At 43.1% G+C, this 26,242-nt stretch overlaps 1 protein-coding gene across 2 annotated transcripts in view; it reads left to right on the top strand.

Annotated features, from left to right (window-relative positions):
- epha4l (eph receptor A4, like) overlaps nucleotides 1-21,504 on the top strand; it is a 55,480-nt gene extending 33,976 nt beyond the window's left edge. Inside the window, exons 6-18 of one of the 2 annotated variants that reach the window (XM_076735870.1) lie at nucleotides 2,794-2,918; nucleotides 3,036-3,195; nucleotides 4,397-4,508; nucleotides 6,970-7,028; nucleotides 7,500-7,613; nucleotides 8,172-8,357; nucleotides 11,846-11,907; nucleotides 12,838-13,047; nucleotides 13,167-13,316; nucleotides 13,767-13,963; nucleotides 15,931-16,089; nucleotides 17,070-18,290; nucleotides 19,920-21,504. In XM_076735870.1, the coding sequence (XP_076591985.1) occupies nucleotides 2,794-2,918; nucleotides 3,036-3,195; nucleotides 4,397-4,508; nucleotides 6,970-7,028; nucleotides 7,500-7,613; nucleotides 8,172-8,357; nucleotides 11,846-11,907; nucleotides 12,838-13,047; nucleotides 13,167-13,316; nucleotides 13,767-13,963; nucleotides 15,931-16,089; nucleotides 17,070-17,184 (1,649 nt within the window). In that variant the 3' untranslated portion in view covers nucleotides 17,185-18,290; nucleotides 19,920-21,504. The remainder of the gene's footprint in view (nucleotides 1-2,793; nucleotides 2,919-3,035; nucleotides 3,196-4,396; nucleotides 4,509-6,969; nucleotides 7,029-7,499; nucleotides 7,614-8,171; nucleotides 8,358-11,845; nucleotides 11,908-12,837; nucleotides 13,048-13,166; nucleotides 13,317-13,766; nucleotides 13,964-15,930; nucleotides 16,090-17,069; nucleotides 18,291-19,919) is intronic. The other variant, XM_076735869.1, reaches the window with a different exon arrangement.
- Nucleotides 21,505-26,242: the final 4,738 nt, after the last annotated feature.

The raw sequence follows: 26,242 nt of genomic DNA, 5'->3' as shown, positions 1-26,242 counted from the left end.
ACTAGGTGTATATTTTTCTATGTGAGTTTCTATCTTTCTGTTAGTGTAATGAGGTCCTTTGTGTTGCTGGGTATGTGTGTGTACTGTATGTGTGTCTGTAAGTGTTGCAGGCTGTGAAAGAGTTTTTTTGTTGCGCACAATTCTGAAATGAGATCTGAATATTCATTGCATCTAACACTTATTATTCCAGCAGCATTTTTAGCCCACGCGTTCAGGAGGCAGTAAGAAATTACAGATCTGCCCCACATATTTAAATTCATCTATAGAGGTGCCAGCGTGTCTGGCATGGTCTGCCCGAGTCACAGCCTCGGGTTAAACTTCTCTCTTTTCAGGATAGACATGTCAGATTTTGTCTTGCATTAGCTCTGTGCTTTGTGCATGCATGGATTTCCAGTATTTTACATCAGTCTGTGCATCAGTTCCTTTAAACATTCCTCTGACTAATTTATCCAAATCATAAAACTTGATGGATTGCCTATTTCATGTTTGGGCTGTTTTTAACCTTTCCATCGCACGTAGGGAACCTCAGAAGGGACCACTAAGGAAATCACTCATCTTTATCCTCACATTAGTCGAGGGAAAAATAAAAATGCAACAAGAGGAGGCAACGCGATTAAATTGCCATATCTGTCATCTTTGGAGAAAAGATGGATGTGTGGATTATCTTGGGGGAACGAAGGTCTGTGACCCCTCAGGGGTTTTCTTTCTGAGCCAGAGCGTCCTCGGTCAGCCCCAGGAGGGCCTTCAAATTGGCTCTCGCTGCTGGGTAAGATTGATCGGAGGGATACAAATGGCCGCCATCTAATTGTTTAACGGAGACGCAACACATTAGGCCAACAGGATTACACAACCTTGGGTTAATCTATTTACCAAGAGATGTCTGCAATCCCATCCCTCTCCATCTCCATCTCAACCCCCAGCAATCACAAACCCTCCACCCCCCCTCCTACCGCTTCTTCACCCCGCTGAAACTCAATCCGAGGCTGGTGCTTGAATTCCAGGCCCGTTTGAACTCAATCCCCAGTTAAAAGCTGGGGATTGGGGGTTTGTTAGCGTTAGCTTGAAGCCCAGGTTCCCTGGAGCCCCTGGTCAAAGTGATGAGAATGTATATAATGTCATAGATAATCCAATCTTAATCGGTGGACCGCGGACCCCTCATTAATCATCCCACTGTAATTTTTTAAAAGGCAGATGGTCTGGAACGAGTAAGGTTACAGTATCACTGAGGACCAGAGGTCAAAGATTCACTTCGTGTAAGAGCAGACCTCACAATGAAATGCCACGTGGGCATCAGTCAAAAACCTGATTCTAAAAAGTTGGGAAGCTGTGTAAAACATAAATAAACAGAACATAATAATTTGCTAATCCTTTCTAACATGCACTCAACTGAAAACAGTACAAAGACAATATATTCATGTCTGACCTCATATGGAACGCTCCAAAAACACCTGTTTGGAACATTCCACAGGTTCATTGGTAACAGGTGATAGTTTCATGATTGGGTATGAAAGGGGCATCCTGGAAAGGCTCAGTCGTTCACAAGCAAGGATGGAGTGAGGTTCACCACTTTGTGAACATGATTGCATAAAGGATATTACTGCGTAAAACCGTTGTTGGTAGACACAGTTTGTTTGCACATTATTGCATTCTGTTTGAATTTACCTTCTACACAACGTCCCAACTTCTTTGAACTGGGTTGATTGGGAGAAAGTTGTTTGGTTGTTGAGGGTACTTGTGTGAATATGAGAGGAGTTTTAATTCCTATGGGAACTCTGCAGATGCTTGAACCCCCAAAGTGTGTGTGTGTGTGTGTGTGTGTGTGTGTGTGTGTGTGTGTGTGTGTGTTTGAGTCCTGAGTTTTTTTGTGCCTGAACTATGTGTTCATCCGTGTAACCTTTTGTTCCTTGGTCTATAACTCCACCTGTCCCACCATATATCTTCCAGTCTGCTCAAAACTCAATCCGTACGAGAGTGTTTCCCTGTTTACAGCACTATCTTTTCTACGCCTATGGGTTTCTCTTTGTAGCGTCAAGAGTGTGTATGACCCAATTTTAGTGCTGTCACACTCCCTGAAGATAGAGGTTTGATTTGTGCAGCAGCGACACACTGGAGGGAGGGGACGAGTGTAAGCCATTATCAGTGCTTTAACCTTCACATGTTAAAGGCGTCTGAATGCAGATAGCATGGCTGCTTGAAATATGGCCTCATTATCAGCTGCTGCAGAAAGGGCTTGAGATAAGATCGCTCACTGGAGCTTTAATGAAAACCAATTGATTTGCTCTCTTGAAGACAAGAAAAAAAAAATAGCTAAGGCGTTGAGCTCATTTTGAGCTTTCCGAGGCAGACTTTGTAGCGTAAGGTTTCCCAGGGTGACCTGGGTATCTGCAGAAAATGAAGGTAGACATTATTTTGCCAGCTTGTAGGAAAAGTGGCTGAGACACTAACGTCAGCCAAGGGGAAATTGGATCAATTTTATTGATGCCAACCATTAGTTCAGAAATAGAGCATTGCCATACACTCCAGCTTTGGTGATTCAGCTGTGTGACCATACAGCTCTGCAACACCTCCGATTTTGAATGGAAGCCAAGTTCAAAGACAAATGGAAGTGATTGCCTTGCGGCCCGGCCCACTGTTTGACTTTCCCAACAGGGGTAAAGCGTGGGGGAGCAACACAAAATACAAAAGAGAGACTGTCTCCAAGGCTGAAAACAACATGGAAGATTGGGAGAAAGCAGTGGTCTGAAATTCTTTTCTTCTTCTTCTTTTTCTGTCTCTCTTTGATCATCTCACTAGCTCCCTCACCAGTGACCTCCATCCAGGCAAAGGATATCACAAGACACACCATCTCACTGGCCTGGCAGCCGCCGGATAGAGCCAACGGGGTCATCCTGGAGTATGAGGTCAAGTACTATGAGAAGGTGAGGGGTCCCATGGGAGAGCTCTAAAATAGCTGTGCAGTCAACAGACTGTAAGAAAACCGCTGATTGTTTTCTGACTGTTTCTTTTTCTGTTTCCGCATTGTCTGTCACGCACAGGACCAAAATGAAAGAAGCTACAGAATTATAAAAACTTCGTCAAGGAACACCGACATCAGAGGTCTCACCCCCCTCACTTCCTACGTGTTCCACGTGCGCGCTCGCACTGCGGCCGGCTATGGGGAATTCAGCGGCCCGTTTGAGTTCATGACCAACTCCGGTGAGTTCATCCACTTCTGCTCAGCTTGCCTTGATGACATCAGTGCATTGCAGAGGCAGAGAGGTTTCATTGCCAGCGCTGTAACGCCTGTTTCTGCAAAACCCTGCAATGATAGCATCTTTTACGAGTGTGTCTCTTTCATTGTAGAGTCATTCATCAAAATAGCCGTCGTCTATAAAAGATAATTGATATTGTGCTCCAGCACCTGACTGGCAACTTGAGTAGCTTCCATTATTCAAGTTGCAGTGAGTCTCAGTGGAAGTGCCAGCTAGGGTTCAGCCTGTATGGGTTTTTGAGGAATGATAGTTTCTGATATTTTTCTGGAAGCTGCTGGTAGCTGTGTTTTGCTTTTAAATGGTATACTTTTAAAACCAGAGCATGAGTGTTTAGTGTTTCAGTCAGACTTTTGAAACTGTAACCCCCCACGTGGTTGGACTCAAAATTTCAAATTAGTCTCTGAAATCCCACTGACCCACCAATGGGTCAGACATTAGACTCATGCAGTGCCGCCAAAGATTGTTAAAATCCACAGAACTTCATTTTGAATTCTAGTCAAGTTTCCCGATATTTCCATTTGATGCAATGGAGAAGCGACAGAAAACATGGAGTCTTGGAACAAGCTGATACAAAGTATGAATAACACTGTCAGACAGCGTGGAATAACATGATTCAAACAACCTTAAAGCTACTTAAGGGGAAATGAACGGGAAAGCTGATTGTCAAGGAGTCAGAATTAATTCAAGTGAAGAACCTTGACAAACGCTTCATCACTTTAGTTCTAACATTTAATCAAACAAACCAAAGTTTAACCTAACCTAAGTTTTATCATATACTTATGCTGCATGATATGAACTGTTTATGGGAGATTATGACCTAGAGGGTTACAGAGATGCACTGTAAGGCCAGATGTCCCCTTTGTAATGCAGACAGAGACAGCAGCGCATAATAATGACACGGTCAAGCACACATCCTAATGAGGAGTCATTGTCTCTCAGTGGTATAGGAAGAGAGACATGGGGACGAAGTGGGAGGGGGTGTCGTGACAAACACACAGTGTACACTGGCTCTTTCATATGCAGCAACACACGATATTGACTTTGCTCTTTGTCTCTGTTCAACACCCCCCCCCCCCCCCCCTTTCTGCCCCTCACTCACCCCCCTCTGCTTTTCTTACCCCCATCTTTCCTTCCTTTTCCCTCAGTCCCAGCTCCCATTATTGGAGATGGGGCCAACTCCACAGTGTTACTGGTGTCAGTGGTGGGCAGCGTGGTCCTCCTCATCATCCTCATCAGCGCTTTCGTCATCAGCCGAAGGTGAGCTTCATCCCTCTGTCCCTTCTGCTTTCTGTCACTCCCTCTTTCCTCCCAGATGGAGGATGTCTTGCTTAATGCCGGGAAAAGTAGCTGTCAGGAGATGGACGTCATTTGAAAACACACACACACACACACACACACACACACACACACTGAGCCAGACAGCTAGTGCAACTGGCTCGTCAGATGAGTGATGACTCGCCACACCGGAGAAGTGATTGACAGCTCTGACAGCAGAAGAGATGCAATCAGCGACCCCTCGCTCCCTGTCCTCTGCATCCATCCCCGCTCCTCACATCCCTCTCCCTCTATAGTGGCTATAATCCCGGCCGCTAGTTATTTTCTCCCGCTGCGCCTTGCTGACCGCCGTGAAGAGAATGAGAGAGAGAGAGAGAGAGAGGAGAGAAAAAAAGAGGGAGAGGGATAGGAAGGTGGACAATGAGATAAGCTGGCAATGAAAAGTAGGAGATAGAATACAGCGAGAGAGTGAGACAGAGAGGCATCAGGTGGATTTGCAGTGACCCAATCTCAGGGTGTTAACCAGCGAGCAGGACAAAGCACCGTCACACAGATGGGATTACATGCAGATGGGGCTGCTTCACCTCAGGGTGTTAACGACACTCCCCTGTGTGTGTGTGTGTGTGTGTGTGTTGGGGGTATAAATGTGTGTCCATGTCCTTATGTGAAAAAAAAAAGAAAAAAGAAAGTATTGTTTTCATGTGTGTGGTATCACTGGGGGAAGGGGAATGTTAATGGTCCGTGTGTTGATTCCTGCGTGTGTGTGTGTGTATGTACCTTTTATGGCGTTTGTTGATCCTTTTTGTGTGTGTGTGCCTCTTTATATGGAAATCAAATCATTGTTTGCATGTGTGTATTGGTGTTGAGGATGATGGGGAGTGAAGGGGCTGTTGATTGTGTGTGCGTGTGTGTGCGTGTGTGCGTGTGTGTGTGTGTGTGTGCACGTGTTCTTCTTTTTCCACGTGGTTGCCTCTCTCCCCGGCCAAGCAGGTGGTTGTCTCTCCCTTTTTTATATGCATGTGACGGCCACTGTCATTGTGCTGCTGCGGCCATCCTGTGATTGTGGGGAGGGACTGTAATCACGTAGCTATTTACCATCATTACACAACCATAGAGGAGGACAATGTCTTGCACATCTGGTCATTTCCACCACTGACCCAGCACATCAATATAAGCACAGGTGTCTGGCTGCCTGAGGGATTCGCAGGGATTTAAGTGCATCTCCTCTAGGATTGATTTGCTGCTATAGTGCCCTTCACAAACCTTCAGTGCTGAAGGATACTTTTGACTTAAAGTAGTGATGCTACAATGTAAAAGTACCCCATACAAGTAAATGTTGTTCAGTTTACTTAAAGAAAAGTAGAGAATTCTTTTTTATGAAAATATGCTATAAAAAACAAAATATAGAAGAGATATAAGAGTCTGAGATGTTTAGAAAAAAAAAACACTTACATACATTTTTCACATTTCAGTTTTTATACTCAGTTAAACAAAGAAGATATCACATTAATTTTTGAGCTATAGAGCTCATTAGCTATGGCAGAGCCATGCTAAAAGGTTTCCCTTTGTTTCCAGTCTTTATGTAAGCTAAGCTAATGCTTCCTTCCCTTCTTAATGGACAGACATAAAAGTGGTCTCAAAAATGATGGCAGTAGTAATTATGATGAGAACAAAGGAGGAGTTCAGGTGACGTAGTATAAAGAACAAGACAGCCTGCATATGGAGGAGGTGGGATGAATGGGTCAAACAAACAGGACTTTCATCCAGGAGACCGCCATTTGCCTCTGATGTGAAACCAAAAGTCAACATAGACCTATTTTAACATACCTAATGTTCTTAAGTAGCATCATGTATCTAACAGTACTTACATACATACTTATTTTAACCCATGATCTTTTCCTAAGCCAAACCAAGTAGTTTTGATACCTAAGTCTAAGCAAACTGCACCCATTTCATAAAGTGAATGATGTAAGGACTCTACATTTAGTAGAGGGAAGTCACTGAGGAATTTAGTCACTGAGGTATGAGGATGTGTTGAAAATGTTGAATTATTTTTTAAGCTTTTATCCTCGTAACTAAGTGCAATTACTGAGACCAAGTGCCACAAAACCATATCTAAAAATCACACTCAGTTAGTATTCAAAAACTGTTTTTGTATTTTTAATGAGCTCGCCTTAATAAATAATGAATATCAAACAAGAATATCAATGTCTCATCAGTAATCAGTGACTGTGTTGCCACTTCACATAATTTAATTCATACAAGAGGGTTTGAAGTCTTGTTTTAGGTTTTAATTAGGCTTTACTGAATTGACACTTGTGTTCCATTATGAGTTTTCATTTTTACACGAGATGCTTTGCTTTTTATTCTGACACATTCTCCCTGACATTTCGACATGTGCCGGTGTCACTGTGACTGACCGTCCTGCTGTTTTTGCCCCCAGAAGGAGTAAGTACAGCAAAGCCAAGCAGGACTCTGACGAAGAGAAGCACTTACATCAAGGTAACTCATAGTTAACACTCCACCCACACACTCTATAATTGAAAAACATTAGCACTGTCAGGTGTGTTCATGTGCATGCACTCTAAACCACAAATGAGGCCCATAAAATGGAGTGAAAACAACAAACTATTTTGAAGTTAATGTTCTTGCATCCCAACATGCTCCAAACACCTCATTATCAAGTCATCAGCATTGTTATTTGCGTCCCACAAAAATTTCAAGTTAATGAGCTTCATTTTCATCCATAGTGACATGAAAAGCAATGGAGTTAGAGTGTGATGTGAGGTATGGAGAGAAGAAAGGGTAGGAGGAGGAGGAGGAGAGGTTCCACAGAGGAAGGCGGTATAGCCTGCAGCATGATGGAAATAAAGAACAGATGGAGTGTAGTTGCCGGAATGAATTAACCTTCACTTTTCACCCCCTTATTTCTTCTTTTGCCTCCTCCCTCTCTTTCCAACCTTCTTTCCTCAGGAGTAAGGATATACGTTGACCCCTTTACCTATGAGGACCCAAACCAAGCCGTCCGTGAGTTTGCCAAAGAGATTGACGCCTCCTGTATCAAGATTGAGAAAGTTATCGGTATTGGTGAGGAGCTTTTGTTCTTTCCAGACACTTCAGTTCATTCAGCTATTTTTTATCCATTATTGTAAGTGCAGTGTTACGGGGAGCCTTTGCGACATATTGTAATATACTCTGGATAAAACCATCTACCTAATTGGATAAATATTCCTGCTTGTGTGTGACTGCATACGCTCTCCTGTGCACTCCATGAGAGTAACATTTGGTCTTGTAAAGAGGTCAACAAGTAAAAAAAAAAAAAAAAAAATCAAGGAAAGCTAAATATGTTGTCCGTTCTATTCCTGTGGCCAGAGAAAAGTCAACCAATGACAAAATAATAAAGAGAAAGAATCAATACCCATTTCCTCTCTCTCTCTGCTCCACTGGCTGAGGGGAGGAGGGGAGTGAGGGATTAAAGACCCTGATCAATGTTTAAAGTGGACCCCTTCTAACCTGCACAAACACACACACAGGCACACGCCATCTCCTACTCCCTTCTTGATGTGATTTATGGTCTGTGCAGTGTAATATCAAAGTGCTTGTGTATCATCATTCCACATTTTCAACCGGGCCGTCTGTTTTCAGGGGAGTTCGGCGAAGTCTGCAGCGGCCGCCTGAAGATGCCAGGCAAGAGAGAGATCTGCGTGGCCATCAAGACGCTGAAGGCCGGCTACACCGACAAGCAGAGGAGGGACTTCCTGTCTGAGGCCAGCATCATGGGCCAGTTTGACCACCCCAACATCATTCACCTGGAGGGCGTGGTCACCAAATGTATGTCAAGCATGTAGTTTGTTTACTTTTTACGCACAGAGAGGTGTAGGATGAGAATCTTTCCACAATTTGGTGCATAATTCTTTCACTGTTCAAGAAACCTTCAGCTATTTTGGAGGATTTAAATTGCTTTAGGACATTACAATAATACTCAGCTCACACACGCACAAACCCATTAATGCGCGCAATGCTATATTATAATATTACAGAAAGGACATTTCTTTAGGCTGTCCCCTTTCCCCCTTAAAAAAACCCATAACAATAAATCATTACAAACCACGTCTGCGGTTTTTGGGTGACTTTGGAGAAGGGTGAGTGTAGGGACAAACAATCTTTACTAGCCAAAGGTGTGTCATTGTGTGTTTTATTGCCTGCATACCTACAGTATCTAAAGACATACGACCACATATGTTGCATATATTCTAGGATTCCTGCATTTGCACATATAGGTGCTTGTATTTGTGCACATGTGTTTTATCTGGACGTCCCATCCGGGGTATCCCCAGGTGGGCTTTGTCCAGATGGAAGGGGTCCAGCATTGGTGGGAAGGGGGAGGTGGTGTTAGAGGTAGCTGGGCAGTTGGGAGGGGGTCTAATGGGTCCAGGAACAGGCCCTGTAGCGCAGCACCGGGCTCATTAATCATGGTGTCAGCTGTAAATGTGTTTGGGGTTAGGGAGTGATACCCTATCCCTCCTCTATCTGCTGCTGCATGGCCACAAAACACCGGCCAAATCTCCCTCCGTCTGCCCTTGGCACTCTCTCCTCTCCGTCTCTCTGTTCCTCCCTACCTTTTACACCTTCCCCCAGTGCTATTTGTTCGACTAGGTGTGTGTGTGTGTGTGTGTGTGTGCATGCATGTGTGAATGTTTAGTCAGCACGTGTCGGTGTCTGTGCACCTTTCAATGCATGCCTGTGTGTTACCATAGCTGATGGCCAGCCTCGACTCGGGTTAGATGGATGAAGTGCCTTAATGTGTCATGACACAACAGCCTGGCCCTATCTGTGCTAGATAACACTGTCCCTCTCACTCCTGGAGACACCATTCACACACGCAAACACACACACACACACACACTCAGAATGATGCGCACATACACATTTAGCCCCGTCGGAGCTGAAAGTGGACAGCAGCATAGGCAGAATTGCTTATCACCTATCACACCTCTCACCATGGGGAATGACCTCTCAGACCTCGCAGAGCTGGAGTGAGAAAGACAGAGAAAAGGCAAGCCGCTGGACAAGAGGAAGGAAAAGAAATCAGAGAGACAAGCGTCAGGCAGAAGGTGTGAATAGAGACATGGAGAGAAAGAGACAGGAAGGTGGTTAGGAGCCGATGGATTAGAGGAAAGACGGAGAACAACAGTGGGAATGACAGAGAGAGAAAGCAGAGGGTGGGTGAACTACTGAACTGGAGGCTGAAAATGGAAGAGACAGAGTGAAACAGAGTGAGAGAGATGAAGGACAAGCAGATCGGCGATGCAGCAGTGACAGGAGACAGCATGAAAGGAGGTGAGCCAAAGCAAGAGGATCATCCGATAACTCCCACTCCACCTCCTTCCGCTCTTGCTTTTGAGAGCTTGACACAAGGTTTGGGCAAATTAGTCCTTTACACTTGAACGTGTCAGTGGAATCTATTAAATATCCATTATTTGAATTGCACTCCCCTCTCCATTACAATCAACTTAAAAGGGATTCTCAATCTGGCCTCAGTTTACTGGCAAGTCCAACAGAGCCAATTAAGCCTTATTAATTATGGAGGAACTCCAAATAGGCTCTGAAATACATAAATGTGCAAAACTCTCTCACTCTCAAGACTGCTGGCTGTAGTCCACCAATCTTAAAGACTGTGTATACTGAATGTTCCTATCATGCTAGTGTGTAATTAAAATCTAGCCTCCATTAGAGCCTGAAATCAGATGTGATGTGTTTAACAGCTGATTTACATAAAGTAAGAGCATGCTAATTTAAAAAAGATCTGCTTTTAAAAGCCGGATCTCTGTTCGCTGCAAACGCCGGGGCCTCTGGAGAGCGTTTGCCCAACGTTCCCCCAATATTGTCCCCTGTTGCATTTTTCCCCATCTCCTGTTTTGTTGGCAGGTGATAATCGGCCCACTGGCGGGGCCCTTGCCCGGAGTTCATTGCCAAAGGCGGCAGGCCGTATTCAGTAAACAAGGAATTAGCATGCAAATGGGAAGGGAGGAAGAGGGCGGGGCTGGGAAGGCGAGAGTTTAAGGTCGCAGGTCAGACGCTCCTCAGACTTGATTGGGGAGCTGTCAATCACTGACGGCCCCGGGGCAGAGGCGCGCAACAAAGGGAACAAAGATGGCTGACAAAGAGAGCCCCCGCACTCCTCCAACTTTAACTCCACTTCCTCTTTTTGGGGCATCGCAGGAGCGCCCCGTAATTAATGGAGTGCCAATCACGCGGCGGGTAAGGCGGTGACTGACGGCCTCTTGGCATGGCAAGAGGTCCGCTGTGGAGCGGAGGAACTGCACCTTCAGCTGCCAACCGCTCGGCTGGCTCGGTGTTGCTTCAGGCACTCTGCTGGAGTGCACAGCAGATTTCACACAACCTCCCCTCAAGGCATTAGGTTTAAGTCAGCACTTTTCTTCAACGCAATAAGCTTTTAAGTCCACCTTAACTGTGCCACTTGAAATGGAACGCAAAGAACAGCTCTGTTCTAGGAGGAATTTGCGGCAGCACTTTTGGGCATGTGTTGTTGCCATGGCTGGTTAGGCACCAGCTTGCTGCCATTTTGGGACAAAAACAAGCCGCCCTCCCTTCCTTTCCTTTTCTCCCCTCTCCTCTCCATCCTAAGAGACAAAGACAGACAGAGACACACCAGGGAATGTCCACCCTCCCCACAGCCTGCCCCGGCTCAGATAAAGACACAGACGCTCCCCCAAGAGAGACAGAGAGGGGAAGACAGAGGGATGGGGTGAAAAAGGCCAGAGAGGAGTGGCAGGGATTGGGGGGGGGGGGGGAGAGTGAGAGAATATTAGAGAGGGAGGAAAAAGAAAGCAATAGAGAGGAGCTAGCAGGAGAGTGACAGATGCGTCGAAAGTTGGCAGAGGAGAAAGAGGGCAAAGGGACAGTGAGTGACATAAATAGCGAGTCAGAGGGATTCGGGGTGGGTGACTGCGATGAGACTTTGGATAATGCGTCCAACGTCAGTTCATATTTGCATAAACACAAGATGGTGTGTGTGTGTGTGTGTGTGTGTGTGTTTAGCGGTCTTGTTTCAGTGGAGATGCCTTTGCATGTGCAGGGAAAGAAGGGGGACGTCAGGGCAACCGTAACACTGCGCTAATTAAATCACTACGGGACAGAGATGGATGGCCTAATACACACACACACACACACACACACACACACGTGCATTCCCTCGAGAGCCCCCTCGCTGTGTTGGGCTGTGATGTGCATCGTTTGCTTCCATAATCATCTGCCTTTCCTTCTCTCACTCTTTTTCTCCCTCCCTCTCTCTTTAGGTAAGCCAGTGATGATTATCACAGAGTACATGGAAAACGGATCGCTGGATGCATTCCTGAGGGTCAGTCATGCGTTTCTGTCTGCACACATGTGTGCATGTGTTTGAGTGTGCGATACGACTATAGCGTGCTGATCCCATCTTATCTCTGTAATGTCATCCCCCAAAATTACAAGCGTTCGTTCCCAAACATTTGCCCTAATCTCCATCCTCTCCTTGATCGACTTACTGGTTTTCCGACAAGGAGGTTTCACCTCTGTGTTTCCAGGGTTCACTGCACTTTGGGTTTTCAATGGTGCTTAGCTACTTTATCCAGTGACTATACACAGTGTTAGAGCGAACAGAAGAACCTTAAAAAAGTAGTGTTTTCTTGGCATAAGATGTTGCAGAAGCAACTTGTTGCACAATGGTAAGTGTTAGCTGATATAAGGACGTTTGTTCATTAATTCCATTCCCCACTCCACAATGTGTCTACATGAGTTTAAAACACATTTAGAAACAGTTGTAAACCTGCTGGTGAATGATCTGAACAGGCATAAAAATGTTAGAAAGTTAACAAATAACAACATGACTTTTTTCATTTCCTTGTGTCACAATGCATTTAACAAAAAAATAAGTGTCCTATTTGCTTTCAGCTGCATTGTAATATATTGCAGTGTGTTATAAATCACCTATTATATTTTTATATGCTGCGTATGAATGCTAAAGACTTATAAAGTAATATACTGCAGTTTATATAGTCTATAAACAGTTAACAAATGCTTTATAGGACACTTTTTTATGGTTATGTGTTTATTCACACTGCTATGTTATACCGTGTAATCAAGCACTCCTTAACTGTTTACACAAAATGAGTTAAAATTATTGACAAAATCATGTATCGTGTACATGTACAACTGAATTATTGTAACTGGATTAAAGATAGAATATTTGCAGTTAAATGTTCAGTAACATGATATATAACATTTTTGAAAATCTTCCTTTTTTCTACAGAAGAACGACGGTCGCTTCACAGTGATCCAGCTGGTCGGCATCCTGCGTGGAATTGCATCAGGTATGAAGTACCTGTCAGACATGAGCTACGTTCACCGTGACCTGGCGGCTCGCAACATCCTGGTCAACAGCAACCTGGTATGCAAGGTGTCTGACTTTGGCATGTCCCGAGTGTTGGAGGACGACCCCGAGGCTGCGTACACCACCAGGGTGAGTGTGTGTGGGTGTGTAGGCGAACATGTGTCTGACTGAATCAGTGGTCTGCCTGTGTGTCACCTTACTTGTCGGCTTTGTCACCTTTCATTAATCAGCCCATCTTTCAATTACAGGGAGGGAAGATCCCCATTCGCTGGACGGCCCCAGAGGCCATAGCTTACAGGAAGTTCACCTCGGCCAGCGACGTGTGGAGCTACGGCATCGTCATGTGGGAGGTGATGTCATACGGCGAACGACCATACTGGGACATGAGTAACCAAGATGTAAGTCTGGATGAATTTGATTACATGCAGATAATCATAAATAACACACAGCTTGAATTAGGTGGAACATTAGAGCCCAGACAATAATTCCCATGTGCGTGTGTCCTGTCAAACATTTTTAAAGACACTTCATCATTTTAACATGGTTATATAATCAAATTACCTGCAGGGGTGATAAAACACCAGCAGTATATTCCCTTTTCTCATTACACATTGAATTCACATTTCTAGCTCCACTAATGATGATAAAGGATTTAATTTTTGCATAACCAAATGTCTTGCGTAGGTGCCTAAAGCAAAGTAATTAAAGATTAATCTGTGGGTGTAAAACATGGGGGAAAAATGACAGGTGTAATCAAAGTGCTTCCAGTTTTTATTTCAGTTCAAGTATCTTCACACAAACAGACTCAGAAACAAAGTGATTTACAGCAGCATTGATGTGCTCTCCAGGTGATCAAGGCTATTGATGAGGGCTATCGGCTGCCTCCGCCCATGGACTGCCCCGTGGCGCTCCACCAGCTCATGCTGGACTGCTGGCAGAGAGAGAGGGCCGACCGGCCAAAGTTTGGACAGATCGTCAACATGCTTGACAAGCTGATCCGCAACCCCAACACTCTGAAGAGGACTGGGGGAGAGACCAGTGTCAGGTGAGAATGCGGGATGTAAACATACTATATATATATATATATATATATATATATATATATATATATATATATATATATGTGGTGCTGAAGTGTCAGTTCACACAAATCACAGAAAAAACAAACAAACAAAAAAAACGTATTTGCTCACTTGCTTCTTACCATCTAGCCATGCAGAAAGTTTCATTTAAAGCTTTAAAAATTAAGAAATAGTTCCAGTAAAAACTGTTAACAACTTGGCTGGATACCACATGATTTGAGTCAGGAAAATATGTGATGTAATTGTGACAAACTTTTGAAGTGTGGTGAACACACATTATTCAATAATATGACTTTTTTACGAGTTTATTTAACTTATTCTTCACATTAATTGGTGTGATTTTAGACTGACTGTTACTGCAAACTCCAGTAAGACTTCCAAAACAGACATTAGCTGTAGTGCTCCATTACTGAATGCTGCTTGCATAAATGCACATGTGCAGGCGGACAATGCGTTACGTATGAATTTTTCTACTTTAACACAAACACACACTCACACACATGCTCTCCTATTCTCTCTCTGGTGTTTACATACACCATTACACATTATCTACCAGCGACGTGTGGCTCTTTTCAGCACAAACACCGTCCATAATGGATATCTTTGCACACTAGCTTTAATGGTGCTGCACACTCAGGAATGTAGCCGCTCTAACAGGAGGGAGAATAACGACGTAACGCCGAGTTAAAAACAAACATGACCCCACAGCTCCGACACCATTACTCTCGAGCGGCCAAACGTGTTAAGAATGACCTACGTATGTTTACAGACTCGACGCAGGCCAGCGGGAGTCTGTTTGAGTTTAACGAGTGCGTGAGCGCATGCGAGAGGGTCGCGCACACGCTCACCTAATGGGACACAATGAGAGCAAGAAGGGAGTCCGTGTGGAGTAATTAGCAGAGCTGAATCCTATAAATGCAGCTTTTACAGTTACAAGAGGGAAGGGGAAAGTAGAATGTGTGTGTGCGTGTGTGAGGTGTGTGTGAAAAGGCATCCCCACGCATAATCTTTTCCACCTACTGAGTAGAGATGACTTATTAAAGAGTCTGACATCCTCTTCTCACAGTTCAACCTAACATCCTTTTTAGAAAAGAGAGAACAGTCAAGAGAGACAATGTGTGTGTGTGTGTGTGTGTGTGTGTGTGTGTGTGTGTGTGTGCGTGCGTGCGTATGTGTGTGAGGGAGAGAGTCACCAGAGCGGGACGAGTCCGCCACCTCAGACTCACCGGCCCCATGTAAATGTTTCATGGCCGGCAGCACTGCTCCAACGTTCAACAGAAATTAAGGATAAGAAAAAAGTAAGAAGTGAAAAAAGCGGGACGTAATTCTGCTGATGAATATCTGAACGCGAGGAGGAACTACCCCGTGCGGGAAAATTCACCGAAGTCTTCCCGGGTGTGCCCCAGGAGGAACCATGTTTGACTTGACTGGGTTTCTGGTTGGACCCACAAAACAGGGACACAGCACAGAGCTTAACCCGACAGACCTGCTGAGTCCATCAAGGAGGAAAAGCTAGTGAGAAATGTAGCATGGAACATTTGACAGTTTGTGAGTAGCGCTCTGTCATCGCACAAAGTGTATGTGTCATGCCCTTCTGATACTGCAGTACAGCAACATAGTGAGGAATCAGGAAATCTCTGAAGTCCTGTAGTGCTGCTGTTGCTGCAGCTGTCATGAATCAATGGTGTTCCGGACTGTGGAAGAAAGTGGATCATTACCTTTCAAGTCAAAAGTACTTAAACAGAATGTAACTTTTATTGTCTTTTTGCACAGACAGTTGCACACATCATGGTTGTGGGCTGAAGCTTGTGAATTACAGCAGCTTGAAACACTGCCCGTTAATACAGAATCAAACTGACAACGTTTGTAGGACCTGAGAAAGTTAAGTTCATCAAATAAATTCTCCACTTTTCTCTCCTCCGCCCATTAGGCCTAAAACCACCCTGCTTGAGCCAGGGAGCCCTGAAGCGTCCTCGGCCGTGAGCACAGTGGAGGACTGGCTGCAGGCCATCGGCATGGAGCGATACAGCGACAACTTCACCGCTGCCGGCTACACCACTCCTGAGGCCGTCGTCCACATGACACAAGAGTGAGTACAGAGGGGAGAGTTAGAGAAGAGGGAAAGGGAAGAAGAAAACAGAACAAAGGAAAGAAGCAAAGAGGAAAAAGTGTGAGTTAGCACAGCAAAAAACTTCTTAAAGCGAGTGAAGTCATCTTGTTGGATTAGTTACTTAGTTAACAGTCACAGTTAACTTAAGTTTATGCACCAAAACTGCTTGGTTAGGTTTGGAAAAAGATCACGGTTTGGGTTAAAATAAATGGCATGCAAAGGACAAACATAATGTAAAGAGCAAGAAAGTCTGTATAGGGATGTGGTGGGCTGGCTTGATGGGTCTAACACAGGACTTTCACACAGGAGACCGGGGTTGGTTTTCCATGTGAAACTAAATTATTTGAACCCAAATCATTATTTCTTTTTCTTTTCCGCCATTCTTAAATATCCCGTGATTATCTCGGGAAAACAGACATACCAACCTGCCATATGTAAAACCAATCACATTGCAATCTTTTGCAGACTAATTAGAGTTGATTCTAATTAGGTAGATTAGACGTTCTCGCCCTGGAACATGGTCACAACCACAGCTCTTCAAATCTGTAATCAAGCTAAGCTATTTGCCTGCTGGCTTTAGCGTCATACAGTGTTTAGCGTAAAGACACGAGCGATCGATCTGCTCATCTAACGCAGCAGGAGAGCAAATAGGTGCATTCCCCAAAATGTCAAACTGTTTCTTTATGATTAGAGTTCATCTGTGACATCTTTTGCTGAATCTTCATGAGTTGAATCTTTCTTAGTCTCTATCAGTTGCCTATAATGTATTCATTTTTCACCTATTAGGATTACAGGATTAGGATTGCTGTGTTGGCAAGTGGAATTCCTTGTTCGGCAGTTAAACTGTCAAGCCGGTTTCCACTGGAAAGCTGTAAAATTCATCATGTAGATCAGGCCTACGTGTGTTTGTTATTGTTGTCTCCGATCCTAAAAGGCCTCTTTTCCCCCATCCTTTTCAGGGACATGGCTCGCATAGGCATCTCCTCGGCAGCACACCAGAACAAGATCCTGACCAGCGTCCAGGGAATGCTCTCCCAAATGCAACAGATGCAAGGCAGAATGGTTCCCGTCTGAGAGATTTAAACAAAGAAAAAGGAAAAGGAAGCAAAGCGACTTCGTTTCTTATGAAAAAAAAAAAAAAAGAAATCACAAAAAAGATTAAATATAAAAAAAGAGACAAATTAACTATGAAGAAATAGTTTACCTCATCCATGCACTTTAAATTGGATCTAAAAGAAAAGATGTTGATGAAGAAGAAAAAAAGTGGTGAAAATGGCACTTTTTTGAAAAATCAGACCTTTACCTTGCCCTTTTTTTTGTTGTGTCGGAGAATGGGACACTTCTGTCTGCAGCATTTATGGAAAGATGGAGGGACGGCTGGAAAAGTGCTTCCGAGAGGCCAATCTGGAGTGCCTTTAATGGTCTGGAAGGAAAAGTGAGAAAGGGGGGAATCGTACCTTTCTTCCTCTTCTTGGGCAGAGTGTTGTTTCTGGAACTTTCTTTGTGGAATAATCCGCGGAGCAGATTTTTTTGATTTCTTGTGACTATGTTTATTGTACATGAATTGTTTCTGTGGGACTCGCAGGCTGCCCCGGCCACCATTGTTCTCTCTCAGCAGGAGCTGTTTGATATCTCACAGACAAAATGGAGAATCCTGACGGTCATATATAAACAGTGAATCTCTGAGAGGTTGAGGGTTAGATTCTGGGGGGATACGCGGTGCAGGGAGGGCTATTTTGTGGAGCTTTTTGTGTTTTTTGCTCTGTTCTGGCCTTGTTTTTCTCCCAGAATGCTGTATTTTGTTGCCCTCAGGACATTGCTGAGAATGTCTTTGATCTTCCAGAGGAGCCTTCCCACTCCCCTGTCTTCCCAAAAATGCCCTCCTACACTCCAGATAAACACACAATTTGGATTCTTCCATTCAACTCCCCATCTGAGTCAGAACTCCAGCCCCCTGCTCCTGCAGGACCCACCAACTCTTCCTCTCCACTGTTGATGGACAGCTGTTTGCACCATTCGAATTGGCTTTAGAAATTAGATGCAAGAATGAAGGAATGTATTGCCAGGATTTATCTGGACAAAAGGATGCAACAAAGGCAATGAATCAGCATCATAAGCATCATCATCGCCAAGAAAATGGACAAGAAAATACACAGAGGATTACTGAAACCGGCATCAAGGTGAGGATCAATACTACTTTGTTTATTACGAGACTCAGCACAAAAAAGCTCCATTAAAACTAAACAAATAGAGATATTGGATTAAGCCTCCCTTTATTATTGCAGCATGTTTCTAATATCAACTATGTCTCGCCACAGAGTGCCTAAAAGATTCATTAGACCCCCCTTTCATCAGTGGCCCCTCAGCTCCAGAAACTGTGTTAATTAACAAACGGGTCGCGCCACCTCAGGCAGCCAGAGCAGATCAATAGCCACTGGTCTGTGATCAGTCTGCAGGCCTGATGCTTCTGGCATGTTAATGAGAAGAATTAATCAGCTGCTGACTCCCAGTCAGCCAAACAGATCCCACCAGAGCTGGGCAACAGGAAAGTGGAGAAGGTGTTCCCGGGACGCGTTTGTATCGAGCCATCACACCAATATGTTGTCATGGTAGCAGGAAGGTCTTACGACATATTGTTCTCTTTTTTTGGTTGATCCACATTTTCATCTTTCGGTTTTCCAGAGCAGGAGATCACAATTTATGCACACAAGAGAACACAGGCTCATAAGCATGGGTTTAATCTCACCCACCTACATAATTAGTTTAATGTATGTGACGGCATTGATTTATTTTATACACTTAGTCACCAGTTAATTAGAGACTGTAAAACTAGTTAAGAACTAATGCGGCCTAAACTACAACAGCCCTGCAGTAAATTCCACCTTCATGAAGGTTAGGGGGTTTTAATTTTATTTTACTGTCATTTGGGAGGCTGTAGTTTGTGATGGTGTTGAATCATCCTGCAACTGACAATATCCTCATTAATCAGTCTCATTAATTACATTCTCCATTTAGTGTTTTGTCTAAAAAAAATGTCTGAAAATAGTGAAGAATTCCTAGCAATTTACTATTATGTATGATTAAAAAAAAAAAAAGCATATTTCATCAAATTTTAAGGAGCTAAAATGTTCTGTACATCAACTAATCGTTATTTCTCTGCTGGTGAACTGTATGTCTTTATACTAACAGGTCTTTGTAATATGTTATCCATCCTATTTATATCAATGTGGTAAGTATTAAGAAAAACTGCATAAAAGCAGTAGAAATCAGTCAATCCTTCAGAATAAAGTGCAGAAACACAAAACATGCTGTAGAATGCATTTTTGGAACAGGAAACAATACCTGTAATAAATATTGAAAGTTCATATATTATAATTAATGAGTATTCTTGTTGAGGAGTGTTGAATACTTTAAAGAGGATTTCTTTTCGCTGCATGGTGCTGTTGAATCTATACAAACAGTATGCATCTACACAAAAGCTAGTCAAATATCTAGTGGTGTGCTTTTGATGCGTGCCAATAAGTCAAGGGCATGTTTCACAAATTATGTACACACAACAGCATGTGGTGCACACAAGTTAATACATCGTTGCCACGAAATCCATATTTTCCCCCTGCAGGGCCGCCGCTCGCAGCCTCTGGATGCTCTGACTTTGGCATGTGATTTTGTTTAGCAGATGAGTTGAATGTTCCATCGGGCTGCAGAGCAGTATTGTTGGTCAGGACAGGATGCCAAGCAGAAATTGTTTATATTCAAAACCACCATGACTGATGCAGCCTCTCTCCCCCCGCTCTTCCCTTTCTCCCCAGCTGCTGCTGTCCATCACACACAGGATCCCAGCCTCGCTCGCCACAACCAGAATTCTTCCTCCTCTTTCTTTGTCTTCCTCCTACTGCTCTCCCCTCCTCTCCTTGGAGTGTCCTCCGAGACTGAGATGACAAATCCATCCCCAAGCGTCTGGGACGTCCACTGTCGCAAAACTTCAGCTTGACAAACTAGCCACCGTGTGCTTGTGGCCGCCCAGCTATGTTGTACTGGAATTACTATGAATGATTTAACAGCATAAAAAAAGAGACAATAAGAAGAATGTAATATAATTGAGAAGCCCTGCTCCAGCGGATAATGTACTTTTATTTTGAAAGTTTCATTTTATTTTGAGATTTTTTTTGAATTGTTCTGTTCTGTTTGCATGTAAAGTAACAAACGTTTGAATTGAGCGTGCGAATGCGATGGCGTGTGTGCACGGGTGTGTGTGAGTGGGTGTGTCTAGCTCTATGAGTGACAACGTCTTTGAAGTACTATCAGTAATTGTGTCTGTTTTCATGCCACTGTGGAGGAAGAGGAGATAACAGAGATGTATTGTTTTTGACATAAAAAAGACTTTTTTGCTTTCGTGGCGTCTAAAAAACGATGTAAGGTGCGTTGCCCCCGTCGTGCGAACTCTCCACAGCAACAGCATTTATTAAACAGCTTTCTGGAATGCAACCCACTTCTGCTTTGGCAGTAACAGCGGCTTGCAAATGGACACACGGAGACACAGACAAGTGTGACTAAAAGCCTCCTGTGCAGAGAAACACTGAACACAGAGGAGAGTTTGGACTCTCCCAGCTGATGACAAGTGAAGGAGGAAATATCGGAAGCATCACTCTCCTCGAGGAAATGGAAGCAGTTTCAAATGACACACCTGTATACAACAAAGGAACAGAGAAGTGAGGAAAAGGTGTTTAAGAAGGGAAAACTGTTGGTTATTTTTGATTTTTTCCAGAGCACATCATACAGCTACAGGTTTAACCCAATGGACTATATTCTTTTTGTTCCCTTATCTCTTTAAACTATACTTATGTGAATGTTTTTGAACTTGTGACGCTTCATATAATACAAGAACACCTCCGTCCTTAATACAGCTCTACTGCTCTTTCCTTTGTTGGCAATGCGTTGTTCTTTTGGGTTTTATCTATTGAAAAAGGACCTGCTTGGAAATATGCAAGACATGTTTGGAAGGAGAAGGAAACCAGAATGTACTGTAAAATACTTTTTCCTTTACTTAAATGTTGGACAATTTGAAAAAAGAAAAAAAAAAAAAAAAAACAAAACGCAAGAGTAAATGTTTGTCATTGTATGCCTTCCGATGCCATATGATCTAGCCATGTAGATCTAACATTCTCTCAATCTTTTTTTGTACTTTTTTTTTTTTTTTTTTTGACATGATCATGTTTTTTTTGGCCTTTTTTTTGTTTGTTTTATTTTGTTTTTGTCAAGGAGCTCTAGGTACATGTAACTTATGTCATTTATTTATGTCCTTTTATATCTAGTTTGTAAAATAATAGCCTAAAGTGAAGAAAATAAAGGGGTGCCAAAGTGCATTCTTAATAAAGTAGAAACCATATGACGATCTCTCTGCCTCTTATTCTCTCTCTCACACACACACACACACACACCAGAGTGTCTGAGGCAATGACTGTCAGCACTGCCATCAGTTATTGCTGTCATCATTTCTGTTGAAGAGAGCTGATTATCTAACATCACACACTGATTATTGCATTTTATGACTGCCGGTAATGGATGGGTTACATAACAGAAAGAAGAGGCCGAGGTAGCACATCAATCAGTTCCTTGGCCTTGTCTTTGCTTTGTCTTTTTTATGTAACACACACACACACACACAGAATAAAGAAATGGCCAGTCTGTTTGAACCCTCTGCAGCACATACTCAGATATCATGATTGGACTCCAAGACTTGGCCCTCAACTCCTGTCAGTCCTTGAAGCAGCGGCTAGCGCCACTGACTTGGCATGGTGCACGTGTGTGTGTGGATGTGTGTGTTTAATCAGAGCAACATCTGCTTCCTGCACTCATTTCCAGCAGCGATAAACCGCTGATTGTCCTACGTCTTCGATAAGGGCCTGGGGATGGGGGGGGGGGGTAAGAAAGGACAGTTTTAGAAACAGACCTCAGACGAACGTTGAGCCAAATGGTGTTTTACACATTTCCTGAGAAATCACCGGCACTTCAATGCATACATTGAAGTTCTGAAGTTTGCAGTTGGAGATGCATATCGGCCAAAAAGGGGAGGTAGCCTTCTTCGCAGATTGTTGGCAAGCTGAGATGGGAAGATGGGAGAATATTAGAGAGGCTGAGTTTGATAAATTTGCCACAAAGTGAGGGCATTTTTTTTTTTTTTTTGGATTGAATGTCCAAAAACAATGATAATAAAGATAATGCATGTGTAAAGCATGCATGTATAGACAAGGGGTATGTTAAGCAAGTTCATTCTCGGAAACAGCGGTTTGAACCATGAACGTAAATTTTGTGCCAATCCATCTTGTTGATGTTACTGACGCCAAGTCAAAGGGTCTTCAAAGATCTAATTTCTCCTCAGGGACCTTGAATATCTGAAGCAACATTCACAAAACAGAAGAGTCAGCCATGACTGCAAGTGAGAGGAAGAAACTCAGACAGGGAGAGTTTGAGAGTGCAGGTCACATGGAAAGGAAAAGCTGGCTGTCTGCTAGACTTGGCAAAAGCAAGCCAAATCATGTTGAAAGTTCAGCTAGTGGCGATTATTTGGCTGGAATGACGCCTCTCTCTCTCTCAACAAGATGAGCACAATCCAACAACTCTGTCAGAAAAGCTTTTCTTTTCATCTTCCCAGGGACACGGCCTGAGAAAATGCTCTTCCAGGTGTTCCAGCTCATGATCCTTTTTACGGGTAGAAACACAGCACAGATGGAGGAAAAAAAAGACCCTCCATTATTTGGGTAATTGCTGAGTTTATCCACCAGTGATTTGAAGCTTCAGATTTACAATCAATTCAAAAGTAGTATATGTTATGTTAATGCTGGCCTGGAATTACCTCCATGTTGGACAGAGATTATACTTTCATGGCAAATTTTTAGGGTTAATGCTGAAATCATGTGAAATCATAATTAATGCATTTCAAGACCTTTTCAAAACTTCAACAGTGAATGCACATGAAGGCTCGACGATACTTTTTAAATGACTCATGATATCAATATAGATGTTTTTTCAAGGCTAGGCTTACCTTCTCTGTTGCACGCCTATGTTGTGGCTTAAAAACTGGTATCCATAGATGTCAGGAAAGACAATTGGATGAGATTTAGCTCTTTGTTTGGAAGGGAAGAGGCCTCCCAGAGATCTGGCCTCTACTGAGTGCACTCTTCTAGTTTATGCTTTTATTGTAGAATCAGATATAATATAAAGCTTACAAATCACTTAAAAAAAGCCCCACTGGTTTTAAACATTCAGAATCCAGAACTTATCAGTGGTGCAGTCTTTTCTGAAGGCCTCTTGTTGCAGTAGGCAGTACATTTGACTTTTCTTGATAATGCAGCTCTGCTTGCAAAGTCTGATGGTCTTCCTTGAAATCCAGGGACCATGTGGCTCATGCTACTGTCAGCTGAAATAGAAATTAATTATATCTCTTTGTCTAATTGGTGAGATCTGTCATTTTTCCTTGATAGACCACCAGAGTCACCAATGCTTATTTATCAGACTGAAACATTTGAGACAATCAAGGATTCTGCAGAATGGTTACAGAAATCACTCTTTTACCGACATAAAGCATACACTCTAAAGAACATAGTTCAGCCTCAGATTGAACAAGCATACAAACAACCCGACTGCATCTCACATGAATGGAGCACTTTAAGTAACTGCTCTTAAAATACCACAAAAAGTCCAGTACTCTCCTTGTATCAGTTCATCCATGTTGCATGCTGGCCATAAGAGCTTCACTCTAACAAAAACCCCACATTCCTAGAAATATATAAGACTTTGTTTCTGCCCTGGTGATGGCATTTATTGGGAGATGGCATCTTAATACATTGTATGACCTTAAACAGTGCTAAAAAATTCAAGTTCTTCCAAAGATTTGTAAGGATCATGCAGATACCCTGTATATAAGAAGGCAGAACGCGAAGGTGTCAGGGTCGGATTTGCTTCTAGTCAGAGACTTGCAATGAACGTTAACCTTTTCTATCAGCTGTAGCTGCAATCATTCCATAATCCAAATGCCTAACCTTAAGCAAGTATTTAACTTTTCTGTCACTAACCATCTGGGATGTCCTGAGCACAGCCTGAGGATCATGCAATTTAAAATTGTCAACCTAATATGCTGAAGCAGAACCTGCAGCATTTGGTTGAAAGTTTGTCAAAAATACACTGTGCCAAATCTAGTAGGCTATACCTGTTATTTCAATGTGCCAAGGGACTTCATGAGGACATCCCTTCAACCACTCCAAACTTAGTTTATTTTCCATAGCTACAATCTACCCATAGCCATAACCATTCCATGAGTGCCATGTGCAACTTGAAAGCGAGAATGAATGAAAATGGCTTGCATTCAACATTATTCAGCATTTGCAGAATCCCTACCATATTGACGTACTTGGCTAGAAATCATTTGGCTTTGTGCACATTATTCATAGAAATGAACAAACTTTGGGATTTGTGAGCTCCTTTGGATCACCTTAAAAATTGTCTCAGCTGTGATATCTCAATCAAGCCTCAATTCAGTGAACTCTCTCATACTTAGAGCCACACAAAGGAGCTAAAATGAAGACCGAGTCAAGAGACGACAATCCTGCTACTTCAGACCCTCTTTTGCCCACACACACATACACACACACACACAGACGCTGCTAGAAGCCTTAGTGCTTTTGTCAGTCAATCTAATTAAGAAACCTTTAGGTGAAGTGCCAGCTCTTCAAACTGGTTTAACCCTGGCAGCTCCATACTGTCACTGCAACCTTTTTCATTGGGTCGCTTAGTTTCATAATTCAATATCCTGATTTGAAAGACAAAACCCCTCCTGGCCCGTCCTTTAAGCCAATCACAATTGGACGTCACCCTTGGCACCGACATTACAATTACTCTGGCCTTTGTGTTGTCGTTCTTAAGTACATCCTTAAATCCACACACTATTGTAATCCATAATCCAAATGCTTCAAACTTAATCCCCAGCTTCTCCAAACAATTCTGACTTTTCTTTTCTTAAGTCTCCAGGTGAATGGTTGGCATTTTTGATGTGGTGAAGGACGACTTAAGAGGAAAACCGAGCGCTGTTATGATGTACGGGGAAATATCTGAAGGGAAAAAAAGAAAAAAGCTTGGGGAAGAAAACAACAAGAGTTGAAAGCTTCAGTGGGAAAATAGCTGGGCAGAACCTCTCAAAAGTCTGAGCATATTGATCGAGAGGCTTCCAGCATAGAGTTGACCTTGTGTCTGGTCTGCGAGGTATTACTTCAGAGGACTTTTGATGGACAACACATATGCAGAGATACTCATAAAAGGCCTAAAAATGCCTATGTTGGAACAAAACAGGAGCAAATTCTGGCAGCATGACAAAAATGTGTCTTAATTTAGCTGTGTTTGAAATCTCTCAGTTCACAGTCAAACGCTGTCTGTGTAGCCGTCAAACGTAGCTTTGGTTCAGCAAACACCAGAGGCATAAACTATCACAGGCAAACACCCAACAACATGAAAAAGCACTTACTGGAGAAGCACCCTCTCTTGGTTGCAATGCGGCCTAAAGGCAACCTCCCCCCAGAGTCTCCTGTGAGTAATGGAAATGAATGGGAGACGAACGAGAATCAGAGAACAAAACAAACATGGGAAAACAGCTCTGAGTTGGCGCGACAAAGAAAGAGACAGAAAAAGGGAGGTAAAGCAGAGAGGAAAGCGAGTGAAGACTGATGGGTGACAACTTTAGAGACAAAGCTGAGAATGTGTTTGAGTCAAGAATTTTACTTGGCAGCAGATCTAAGAACATTTATTCAAGGATGCTTGAAAATAATAAAAACATACCCAACAGATGTCTACATGAGAACCTTCAATGAGGATTTTTCAAAGAAAGCAGACATGCTTTCTTTTGCAAGGATATCTTGGAAAAATAAAAGAGCAGCAAAAATGTCCCCATAGATTTTTTGGCACTCTTTTGGCAATCTTCTAAATTTCTTGCCTCTCAATACATTTTTAGCCATGCTAGCAGCATGGGTGACAGTGTTGGTCCGTCCATTGCTTCTGTGCAGACTGAAATATCTGAACAGCTATTATTTGGATTGCCATGAAATTTGGTACAGACATTCATGGCTCCCAGACGGTGTATCTGAGT

Source organism: Chaetodon auriga, chromosome 7 (assembly GCF_051107435.1).
Source record: "Chaetodon auriga isolate fChaAug3 chromosome 7, fChaAug3.hap1, whole genome shotgun sequence".
Lineage (NCBI taxonomy): Eukaryota > Metazoa > Chordata > Actinopteri > Chaetodontiformes > Chaetodontidae > Chaetodon > Chaetodon auriga.
The sequence above is the reverse complement of the archived record's forward strand: the minus strand, read 5'-3'. Positions and strand labels throughout refer to the sequence as shown.